This window comes from Mobula hypostoma, chromosome 8, assembly GCF_963921235.1.
Source record: "Mobula hypostoma chromosome 8, sMobHyp1.1, whole genome shotgun sequence".
Lineage (NCBI taxonomy): Eukaryota > Metazoa > Chordata > Chondrichthyes > Myliobatiformes > Myliobatidae > Mobula > Mobula hypostoma.
This window is the reverse complement of record NC_086104.1, coordinates 148,441,064-148,453,581: the sequence shown is the minus strand read 5'-3', so window position 1 is coordinate 148,453,581 and position 12,518 is coordinate 148,441,064. Positions and strand designations below refer to the sequence as shown.

At 45.4% G+C, this 12,518-nt stretch overlaps 1 protein-coding gene across 4 annotated transcripts in view; it reads right to left on the bottom strand.

The window, feature by feature from the left end:
* The window catches only part of LOC134350283 (transcription factor COE2), a 339,453-nt gene that overhangs the window by 36,601 nt on the left and 290,334 nt on the right, over positions 1-12,518 (bottom strand). For all 4 annotated transcript variants that reach the window (XM_063055319.1, XM_063055318.1, XM_063055321.1 and 1 more), the window contains one exon: positions 9,083-9,260. In XM_063055319.1, the coding sequence (XP_062911389.1) occupies positions 9,083-9,260 (178 nt within the window). The remainder of the gene's footprint in view (positions 1-9,082; positions 9,261-12,518) is intronic.

Here is a 12,518-nt window from a genome sequence, read left to right as displayed (position 1 = left end):
TGGGAGGAAACCAGAGCACCTGGATGAATACCACCCAGTCACGGGGAGAATCTACGAACAGTGGTGGCAACTAAACCCCGATCGGCGATCACTACTGCTGTAAAACGACTGCGCTCACCACAGCACCACCGTTCCTCCCATTTTCTTGTTTTTTGTTATTGTTACTGGCATTTAAATTCTACAGGTCTCCAGCTTTGAAGTCAGGTCTCTGGATTGTTGGCCTTGGTCTCAGGACTGCCCGGGCAGTAAGTTAACCCTGTTAGCCAAGAGGTTCTTGAAAGGAAAGAGAGGATTTACAAAGATGTTGCTGGGACTGGAGGACTTGAGTTTTACGGAAAGATTGAATAGGTTAAGGCTTCATTCCTTGGAACGTAGAAAACTGATAGGAGATTTGATAGAGGTATACAGAGTTATAAGGGGTATAGATAGGGTAATGCAAACTGTCTTTTTCTACTGAGATTGGGTGGGCCTACAACTGGAGGTCTTGGGTTAAGGGGGAAAGGTGAAAAGTTTAAGGGGAACATGAGGGGAAACTTCTTCACTCAGAGGGCCGTGAGAGTGTGGAACAAGCTGTCAGCTCAAGTGGTGCATGGTGAAACATTGAACAAGCAGCAATAGGATTAGATATAAGAGATCCTGCAGTTGCTGGAGATCTAGAACAACACCCACAAAATGCTAGAGGAGCTCAGGAGTTTCTCCAGCGTTTTGTGTGTGTTGTATCGATAAGATTATTTCACTACGAGGCATAAGAGACAGCAGATGCTGGAATTAGAGTGACGATCTGCTAAAGAGGCTCAGGAGGTTGAGCAGCGAGGGAGGGAGGGAAGGAGTTGTCGAGGTTTTGGGTTGAAAGCCTGCAGCAACACTGCCTCATCTGGAAAACCGACACCAGTCTTCCCCCAGTAGATTAACTGCGGCACTTCACTAATTGTACCTCTTACACAGAGCCACAAATTCTTCTTTGTGCTCTTTACAGAAACAATATCTGGCTTCAGGTTCCTTACTGGGGATAAGCTCCCACTGCCTATTAAATGCTCGCACTGGTGTGAGTCTCAAACGGCCTCTGACATCTAAGCCCAGCTCCCGGCTTCACGTGTGGCTTGGCTACTAAGCCCAGTGGAACCGCTTCTACTGACAGGAAAAGGAGCAAAGGCAGGTTACTGGTGCCTTAAAATCAATTGTTTTGAGCAGATGGGGCTCATCAGTCATGGTTGGCAGCTCATTCAGGAGAAGGAACGTTCTGATCTCGATCCCCCACCGCCTTGTAGCTATACACACTCTTGAGGAAGACTCGGGAGAAAACCCCAAGGAAAAATCCAGAGCTGGAGTCCCTAAGGCAGTCCTACATTGAGTTCAACACTGACTGGCAGCTCCTGTGATGCTGGTGGTGCCAAACTGTATGTCTTTGGATTCATCAGTTAAGTTGGGAGATGGATCCTCCCGCATGGGGAACAGCTTGCTCTTCACATCGTACTGCCTGGCTTGTGTATCACTTAGACAGCTAGGATGCAACATCCATAGTCAACTCTGACCAATGGAAGGCCTCGTCTGGTTTCAGGAGCTTTGAGGATAACAAAAAGGAGCATTCAGATAAGCATCTGACTCCTCAAGATTCCAGCATTTGCAGCCGACTGTGTCTCTACGGGAGCAGAGTAGAGACACAAGAGAATGCAGATGCTGGAGGAATTCAGCAGGCCAAGCAGCATCAATGGAGGGAAATGGCCAGTCAACGTTACAGGTCACGACCCTTCATATGGAGTAGGAGTAAGCCATCTTACCCTTTCAAGCCTACAGCAACATTCATCATGGGAGATTTCTCCCTCAGTTCCACCTTCCTGCACAATCCCATCATTCCTTTAACATCCAGGTATCTATCAGTTGTACTGAATTAACTCAACGACTGAGGCTCTACAGTACTCCTGTTAAAGGAATTCCACAGATGTGCTAACCTCATCATCTCAGTCCTAAATAGTCTCCCCTTTATTCTCAAATCCTGGTCCGAGAACCTTCAGCCAAGGCAAGCATCCTCCCTGACAATCTCTTTAAGAGTTTTCCAAGTTATGATGAGATCTTGTTCTTCTAAACTAAAGAATACAAAGTATCAAAATACATTAATTATTGAAGTAGGTATACAGAATAACTCTGAGACTTGTCCTCTCACAGGCAACCACAAAATAAAGAACCACCATGGAACCTGTTCACGGAAAACATCAAAGACCCAACGCACAAGAAAAAGAACAAATTGCGCAAACAGCAAAAAGCAAGCAAACTACACATAGAATATCAAACATCAAACCAGTTGTATTCAGTTTAGTTCAGTTCAGCAGTCCAGAGCCAATCTTTGCCAAAATCAATCGCCCCAATCAAACTGCTCAAAAACAGAAAAAAAAAGAGTAACCAGAATCCAGGAACATGTGAACCTCAAAGTCCCCCAAAACGAGTCCACAGCCTCACAGATCAGTCCCAGCAACACGGTTTGCAAGACTCCGTCACTTTCTTCTGGCAATACTGTCCTATTCCAGACAATATCTCCTCATAGAAAAACACCCACTATCCCTAGAAACAGCCCAGTGAATCTCCACTGCATTCCTATCATGAAGAACATCCTTTCTTTGTTAAGGAAACCAAAGCTATACATAATTCTCCAGGTTACTAAGACACATTGCCTTTGCAAAATGACTTCCTTACTTCTGGATATCCAGCAGCATAACATGAGCCAACTTTGCTGTGGAGCAGCACAGTAGCATCTTGGTTGGTATGCAGACATCCCACCTCTCCCGGAAGTTCCGGGAGTCTCCCGCATATTAATAGTGGCTCCCTGATGCCCGCAAATTATATACAATATCCCGGAAATCAATTTTTTTGAGAGCGAGAGAGAGAGAGAGAGAGAGAGAGCGTAAGAACGTGCGAGAGAGAGAGCGCGCGAGAGCGACCACAAGAGAGAGAGAGAGCACACGAGAATGACTACTAGAGAGAGAGCGCGAGAGCAAGCGCAAGAGTGACAGAGAGAGAGAGAGAGACAGCGCAAGAGAGAGATAGAGCGCCATGGGAGAGTGTTCCAAAAAAAGAAAATATAAAGCATACGTCACCCCAGACTACCCTAAAGTGTACCCCTGCCTAATAGGGATCAAAAATAATGACAGTGTTGCTCACTACACTGTTTGCAACAGTGAATTTTCTATTGCCCATGGTGGGTTAAGACTGTAAAAGACATGTTGAGGTGAGTTTAACAGGTGTCATTCATTCAATGGCATAGATAACGTTATTTAAACTGGGTGGCTAGCTGCTAAGGAGCTACTCTATTGCAGACATCCCTCCTCTCTGGGAAGTTCCGGGAGTCTCCCGCAAATTGATGGTGCTATCTCCCTGAAATTTGTTTTTGCAGGGTGGGATGTCTGGGTATGATGCGATTACAGCTCGGGGCATTCCAAAAATCAGAGTTCAATTCTGTCGCAATTTGTAATACTATGCATGTTCTCCCCGTGACCACGTGGATTTCTTCAGGGTGCTCTGGTTTCCTCCCACAGTCCAAAGACTTACCGGTTGTAGATTAGTTGGTCATTGTAAATTGTTGATTAAGCTAGGGTTAAATATGTGGGACGCTGGGCAGTGTGACTCATTGGGCTGGAAAATCTTCCGCACTGCATCTCTAAATAGATTAAATAAATGGGAATTCGTTGTCACAGACGACTCTGGGGCGAATTCATTGAGAAGATTTAAAGTAGAGATTGACAGGTGCTTGATAACAATCAAAGGTTACGGGGAGAAGGCAGGAGAATGGGGTTGAGAGGGATAATAAATCAGCCATGATGGAATGGTGGAGCAGACTCAATGGGCCGAATGGCCTATTCTGCTGCTATGTTTTATGGTCTATGGTCTAACTCCCAATTCTTTTGAGTCACGGGCAGACCGCCTATCCAATAAGCTCAAGAGAACTGCCTCGTGACTCCAGAAGATTCATCAACAATACCCAGCCTACCTAAAGCTGATTGGGAGCCATGGTTGGCCATGAAATAATAAGCAGCCACGAGCATACAAGAAAGTAGCAGGAATAGGTCATCTGGTCTCTCTGTCATCCAATATGTAAGTTGACCTGCTCTTTCTCAGTGCCAATTCCGCAGTGCCTTCAGTTATTAATATTGGGCAGGTAGTATGACAAGATTTAAAAGGCATTTAGACAGGTCTAAGGATAGAATAGGGAATAGACCTTAAGACATACAGTACTGTGAAAAAGTCTTAGGCACCCTAGATTTTTGTAGGGTTTCAGATGGTATAGCCTCCACCGAGCCCTGATCTCCACATCATCAAGGAGTGTGGGATTACCTGGAGAGACAGAAGCAAGCAAGACAGCCAAAACCAGCAGAAGAACTGTGGAAAGTTCTCCAAGAATGCTAAGAACAACCTACCAGCCGATTTTCTTACAAACCTGCACAACACTGATGTGGTTTTAAAGGCAAAGTATGGCCACAACAAATATTGATTAATTTAGTTTGTTACTGTTTGCTGCTCTTTATAGTATTTTTTTTGATATTTTGAAATTTATCATTTTTGAAAGCATCTTCGCTTCACGGAATTTTTTTTACACGTGCCTAAGACTTTTGTACAGTACAATAGGAGCAGAATTAGGCCATTCAGCCCATTGGGTCTGTTCTGCCATTCCATCATGGCTGATTTATTATCCCTCTCAACCTCCTTTTCTTGCCTTCTCCCTGTAACCTTTGACACCTTTACTAATCAAGAAACTATCAGCCTCTGCTTTAAATATACCCAATGACTTGGCCTCCACAGCTGTCTGTGGCAATGAAGTCCGCCAATTCACCACCATCTAGTTAAAGAAATTGCTCCTCATCTCTGTTCCAAAGGGATGTCCCTCTATCTGAGGCTATGCCATCTGACTACGGTTAGTATTTCACATGGTATCCTAGTTCTACAGTCACAATGTCAATCCAAGGAAAGCAAGTCTCAGGAAGTATGACACATTTCAAGACAAACTTGTGCACTGAACTTTGCTCCTTTAGTGTGTTTGAAATAACACTGAATGATCCATAAAGCAGATGGCACCACAGAGAAGGTGTGGTGGAGAGGTGAACTTGACAGTGGCAGGTTTATGTTCGTTGCAGTTACTCCAAGTTAAGATGCCCAGTTAAAACCCAGAGCGATCCTGCTGCAACACACACACACAAAATGCTGGAGGAACTGAGCAGATCAGGCAGCATCTATGGAGGGGAACAAACTGTCAACATTTCAGGCCAAGACCCTTCATCAAGACTGGAATGGATGGAAACAGAAGCCAGAATAAGAAGGAGCGGGGTGATAGGTGATAGGTGAGACCAGGTGAGGAAGAAGGTGGGTGAAGAGAAATGCTAGAACTGATAGTAGAGATAACTGGCTAATAGGGAAGGAATCTGATAGGAGAGAACAGTGGACCATGGAAGAAAGAATAAATTTCTACTAATATCTGCACAATTCAGTATCTGTTACACTGCTGCAACTTGGCTTGCTCACAAAGTAAAATGTGAAGCCATCAGTCCTCGCTCTCTCTCAACATTCTACCACCTACTGGCTCACATTCAAGGACTCTTTACAACTCATGTTCTCAATATTGTTTTTATTTGGCTTATTTTGCACATTGGTTGCTTGTCTGTTTCTGTATAGCTTCCCATAAAATTCTGTTGTGTTTTTTTTCCCTGTAAATGCCTGAGTAGTACAAAGTAGTATATCGTAACATCGTCACATATCTGTATTTTGATAATAGATTTACTCTGCACTCTCTCTTTCTCCAACCCCACCCTCTCCACTCTCTCCCTTTCCCTCAAACTCTTTCTTTCTCTCTCTCCTCCCCACTCCCTCCCCCCCCTTCCTCCCTCCCCCTCTCCTCTTTCTCTCGCTCTCCTCTCTCCTTTATTTTCCACTTCTCTCTCTGATCCGCCTTGATTTGGCACCAAACCACGCACTGCAACACATCGGGAAACTAATAGATCAAATGACAGGCTCAGTTGAGCTTTCTACAACTTCTCAGTGGGAGTAATAACAACAAAGACTGAACTACGGAGAGGGCCAACATATTCCTCATAAGTGATTTCACAGTTAACAAGCTACTCCAATGGTCTCCCAATCACTGTGCATGTATGTGTGTTAAACTCATTCCCAGCACAACAAGACTATTGTTGAGTAACTTCACAGCACCCTGCGCCCACTCCGCACATCTGCACAGCCACAATGACACATGATGATTTCCTGAGACGACGGGAGGGGAATTTGGACAGTGATATCTTCAGCAAGGATTCCGCTGATACTTTTGCAGTCTTTAAACCTACTCAGAGCTCAGAATGACTGTTAAAAGCAAGAAAATTCATCTAGCGCTCCCGTCTCAAATAGTAAGAAAGATCTTTTGAGCTATTGGGCTGTGAAACTTCTTCAGCTTACTGTGGTATTAGTGGAGCTCCTAGCAGGGCCATCTGCCCATCACTATTGAGAGGTGGTAGGAATGACCCTTCCACAGTTCTTCTGGTGAAGTTGCTTCCACTGTGCTGTTGGTGAGAGATTTCTAGGACATAGAGCTCTGCTAGTGAAGGAAGAAGGTTCCTTCAGGCTGTTACAGCCAGGGGTGTTAAAGGGGATAAACCCCCACTACCTATTAAATGCTCCCACTCTTGAGTAGCCTCTGACAACCAAGTCCAGCTCCTGGCCTTCACGTGTGGCTTAGCTACTAAACCCGGCAGAGCCGTTTCTACTGACAGCAGAAGGGCCCAAGGTGAGTTACTGCTGCTTTAGAACTAGTCGTTTTGGGCAGATGGGGCTCATCAGCCGTGGTTAACAGCTCAACCAGGAGAAGGAAAGCTCTGATCTCACATCTCCGCTGCCCTGCAGCTGTATCCCCTCATGGGGTAGGCTCCGGAAGTAAACTCCAAGGGAAAAATCTGGAACTATCCTACATTGAGTTCAATGCTGACTGGCCACTCCTGCGCTGGTCCTGGTGCCAAGCTCCATCGGTCGCTTCCGTTCCTTTGGGTTCATCAGATGCGTGGAGATGGAGAGCTTGCTGCATGGGCAACAGCTTGCTCCCCATATCGTTCTGCCCTGGCTTGCTTATCTAGACAGCTAGGATACAACATCCATGGTCGATCCTGACCAACGGAGAGCTCAGATTCAATATGAGGGAGGGAGGAGAAGATGGCGGTGCAACGCAGCGTGCGCGGCCGTTCTGAATGATATCGTATGTGTTAACTAGGGGCCGTGCACAATCCTGATTTGATGGAGACAGCTGTGAGAAGCACGGAGGAACACCTGGAGTAACTTCTGAAATGCCCGCTTCGCTGCCGCTTCTACTGTGTGATCGAGAATCTTCGGAGGGGAAGGCCCCAAATCCTCGGCTTTGTCTATTGCCTATTGCTGGGCCTGGGGTCGAAGCGCTCGGCAGAGATGGTGCTCAGTGTCGGAGAGCTGGTCGGAGGCTCGGAGTTTTCGGACAGACTCGGAGTCGGACTGTGGTCGGATGCTTCCGGGATGCTGCATCGGCGAGTTTGCGGTGCTGGAGGTTCACCGTCTGCGTGAGATGATGGGACTTGAGAAAGACTTTGAGACTTTTTTTTACCGTGCCTATGGTCTGTTCTTTATCAAATTACGGTGTTGCTTTGCACTGTTGTAACTATATGTTATAATTATGTGGTTTTTGTCAGTTTTTCAGTCGGTTTGTCATATGTTTCTGTGATGTAATTCTGGAGAAACATTGTATCATTTCTTAATGCATGCATTACCAAATGACAATAAAAGAGGACTGCATGTTCTCATAATCTAAATCTAAGGAAGCCGATCTGTTTTCACATTGGAGTAGCTAGTGGAACCCCTGCATCACTTTTCCATTGATCTTGACCTTCTCCGCTGTCGAGGTGGAGTCCGAATGCCCCCCCATGACCCTGTGACCCTCCTCTGGGTGCTCCAGTTTCCTCCAACACCCCAGTGGTGTGTGGGTTGGTAGATCAACTGACCACGGTAAGTTTCCCCTTGTGCATCGGTAAGTGGTAGAAACTGGGACGTGTGATGGGCACGTGAGCAGAATTAGATAATGAGATTAATGTAGAATCAGTGTAAATGAGGGACTGAGGACCAGTACAGACACAGAGGTCTGAAGGGCTGTCTGTCTCATCAGGGGATCTATTCAGATCAGAAACAGGAACAAGGAGCAGCTTTATATTTAGACGTCTGAGCAGTAGGCGGGAGACACATCTCTACCAAAGGAGGTGTAAAGCACTCCTTCCCTCCACCGGCCTGCAGGTCACCCTTGGGCAAGGCGTAGCACCTGCTTAGCCCCCTCGATCAGAGTCACGTGATGCCATGGGAGCAGATGGTGGTGGTTGGTCGCATGAGCAGATGGTGCATATCAGAAATCCTGGTTATGCGACCACCGACACCAGGCAGCCAATGGCTGGGGTTGCTCATCTTGTAGAGACACTGCCCAGAAGAAGGCAATGGCAAACCACTGCTACAGAAAAATTTGCCAAGAACAATCACGGTCAAAGACCATGATCACCCACGTCATACAACACGGCACGTAATGATGACAATGACATTTGCCTGTATTATGAATTTGCTCCAGTGTGTTGGTCAGGGCACAACATGCAATAAAAAACAACATTCAACAACTATAAAGAATAAAGAATTATCAAAAAATAAGTTTAGAGGTTAAAGTGCAGATATGGAATAAAATGTATGTATTTGCAATGCAAACAGCATTATAAAAAGTGGTTTAAAATGTCTACAGCGTAATGGGATAACTAGAATGGTTGATCAGATTAACTGCCTGGGGGAAGAAACCTTTAACTTGGTGTAAAATTTTAATGGTGCTTTCCAGAAGGGAACTTTTGGAAAAAGGCTGTTGGCAGGGTGGGTAGTGGCCACAGCAAGTACCTAAAATAAGAAGGAATTATGAAGTAATCAATCAACGACACCAGAGGTTCACAGTTTAGCCTCCAGACTTAAGCACCACTCAACCTGAGTCATCAGAACCCGGGCTAGTTTGGTCAACGCTCAGGGACTCTATTTGTCAGGAAGGATGGTAGTGAGTGGCCGTGTACGGGCTTACCTTGGCTGTTGCCCTGTGCAGACTCTGAGATGCTAACGCCCAGCTGGCCGCTGTACGAGTTCATCCTCATCATGCTGCTGTGGCTGGGAGTGTTGGAGAGGGCGGGAAGCTGGCTGGGGGTGCGCGGGACGCTGTACAGAGCTTCCGCGATGTCAGCTGCTCTCTTCAGGATCATCTCCTGTAGAAAATACATCATGTGCAAGGAATTATCAGACTGAAGACTGGAATGCACAGTTATACAGCCTAGAAAGAGGACATTCAGCCCACCTCAACCATGCCAACCAAATTATATACTTGAGCTAGTCCCATTTCCCTATCATTTCTTCATCCATTATCTGCCGTCTCGTATGACGTAGGCAGTAATGGTCCCATGACCAATGTTGTTCTTGGCAAATTTTTCCACAGAAGTGGTTTGCCATTGCCTTCTTTTGGGCAGTCGTTAATGAAAGGGTTATCATACGAGAAACATCTGATGGTTCTGGGTCTGTACTCGCTGGAATTTAGAATGATGAAGAGGGATCTCATTCAAACCTTTTGAATGTTGAAAGGCCTAGACAGAGTAGATATGGAAAGGATGTTTCCCATGGTGGGGGAGCCTAGGACAAGAGGGCGCAGCCTCAGGATAGAGGGGTGTCCATTTTAAAAAAGAGATGCAGAGAAATTTCTTTAGCCAGAGGGTGATGAATTTGTGGAATTTATTACCCCAGGCAGCTGTGGAGGCCAGGTCGTTGGGTGTATTTAAGGCAGAGGTTGATCAGTTTTTGATTGGGCATGGCATCAAAGATTACGGGGAAAAGGCCGGAAAATGGGGCTGAGGTAGGGAGAAAAGGATTAGCCATGATTGAATGGCGAAGCAGACTCAGTGGGCCAAATGGCCTACTTCTGCTCCTATATCTTATGGTCTTAAGATGGGTGACCCCAGCCATGATCAATACTCTTCAGAGATTGTCTGCCTGGTGTCAGTGGTCGCACAACCAGGACTTGTGATATGCGCCAGCTGCTCATACGACCATCTACCACCTGCTCCCATGGCCTCATGTGATCCTGATCGAGGGGCCTAAGCAGGTGCCACACCTTACCCAAGGGTGACCTGCAGGCTAGCAGAGGGAAGGAGCACCTCCGCTACGGAAACACTAATGCCTCTGAAAGGCAAATCCTACAAAAGGTAGTGGATTCGGCCCAGTACATCACAGGTAAAGCCTTCCCAACTGTGAAGCACATCTGTCATTGGAAAGCAACATCTATCATCAAAGATTCTCACCACCCAGGCCATGCTCTTTTCTCACTGCTGCCATCAGGTAGAAGGTACAAGAGCCTCAGGGCTCGCACCACCAGTTTCAAAAACAGTTACTGCCCCTCAACCATCAGGCTCTTGAACAAAAGGGGATAACTACACCCACTTGTCCAACCATTGAGATGTTCCCACAATCAATGATCTCACTCTTGAGGACTCTTTATCTTGTTATTTCAAGTTCTCATTATTTATCGCTATTTATTTATATTTGCATTTGCACGGTTTGTTGACTTCTGCACTCTGGTTGATCTTTCATTGAACTATTCCATAGATCAATTAATAGTAAAATATTCAATAGTTACTAATCTATAGATTTACTGAGGAAGCCTGGAGGAAAATGACTCTCACGGTTGTACGTGGTGACATATATGATAACAAAATTTACTTTGACGTCTCTTTGTTAGAGACGTATCTCCACCCTGTCACCCTATTTACTCCATAAACATGAAACCATGGAATATTTTTGTATTTGGTGTTCCCTTCCTCCTACAATAAAATGCAAGTTTTTGTTACCAAATTTCCTGATTTTTGTCTGCATCTCACGTGCTTTGCTTAGCCATCACTTTCTGACACCTCACCTGCCGGCCACATCATCCAATGGCCTCCTTCTCCTTGCTCTTTGCATTCATTTTTAATTTCTGGCCTTGTACCTCAGTACTGACAGTGGTTCAGTCTTGCTTTTGAAAATGGAAACATCTGAGCCCTCCCATCCAGATTTTCAAACCCTAATAAACTGTGAGGGCATAAACGGCTTTTGAGGGCTCCCTCCTCTGTCAGATGCTCAGATACCCTGAAGGAGAACCAAGAGAGGTCACCCAAGTGCCCTGGACAACACTGGTCTACCAAACTCCTGCAGGCAGATTACCAAGTCCCCATAGCTCTGAGTGGGACACAATTTAACTTGAGTAATGAATCAATTGTGAAGGGAAATCTGTTGGTTTACAGCGAGGGTGGGATTTATTTTCTGTGTGCTCTCTGAATCTGGTGCGCTAGAACATCGTGGAGATGCAACAGCCTGCTGATGCTGGAAACTGGAACAACAAACAAGATGCTGAAAGATCTCAGCAGGTTAGGCAGCATCTGTGAAGCGAAATAAGCAATTGACAATTCAAGTCAAAATGTCTTATCAGTCCAGGGCCTGACCCAAAACATTGACAGTCCATTTCCCTCCACAGGTGCTGCCTTCCTGAGTTCCTCCAGCATCTTTTTTATTGTTTTAAACCTTTAGATGGCCAAAATATTTCAACGTCATATAGTGGTCACCAGTTCAAGGACCATGAACCACAAATGCATGGTTCCTGGATAGCATTGGCATAATAGCGACTGTACTACCTGAGGAGCATCAGGAGAGCTAATCTAACCCAAAAATTGCCTGCCAACTTCTATCGATGTGTGATAGTGTATTAATATAGGGAATGACAGTGTGGTACTCTAGCTGCAGCAAGACAGATCACAAAGCACGCCAACGTGTGATTAGGACAGCTCAGTACATCCTTGGCACTCAACTACCAGATCTGTAGACTATTTACAACTCTCGATGCCTATGGCACACTCATAACATCATTAAAGTCCCATCCCATCCTGGACACTGTCTGTTCAATCTCCTGCCATCTGGTAGAAGATACAGAAACATCTTAGCCAAGACAGTAAAACTGAAAAATAGTTTCATCCCGAGGGCTGTTGTGCAGCTGAATACGCTACATTCCAGCTTGCCAATGGCCTTTGAAGGTTATGGACTATCAAAGTCACTTGGTGCATGCAAATATGGGATTTTTTAAAGATTAAGCCATACTGCATGAATTGTAAGTATCTGTTTTTGCACAGATTGGAACAACACCAGAATCTCATTGTCTTGAGCAATGACAATATCCTAGTCCAATATATCTCCCATGTAAGGGAGAAGGGTAAATAACATTTGGCCCATCGGATCTATGCTAGCTCTCAGAGCAATACCATTCACCCACATTTCCATGTGACACTTTGACAGGTATATAAATAGAAAAGATTTGGAGGGATTTGGGCCAAATTAAGGTATGTGGATCCAATTTGGATAGGCATCATGAACTTGATAGTTGGATCTGTGGTTTGGGAGGGGTTGGGGGAATGATAAGCAGATGATTTTCGCATTGGTTGCTTTGATCC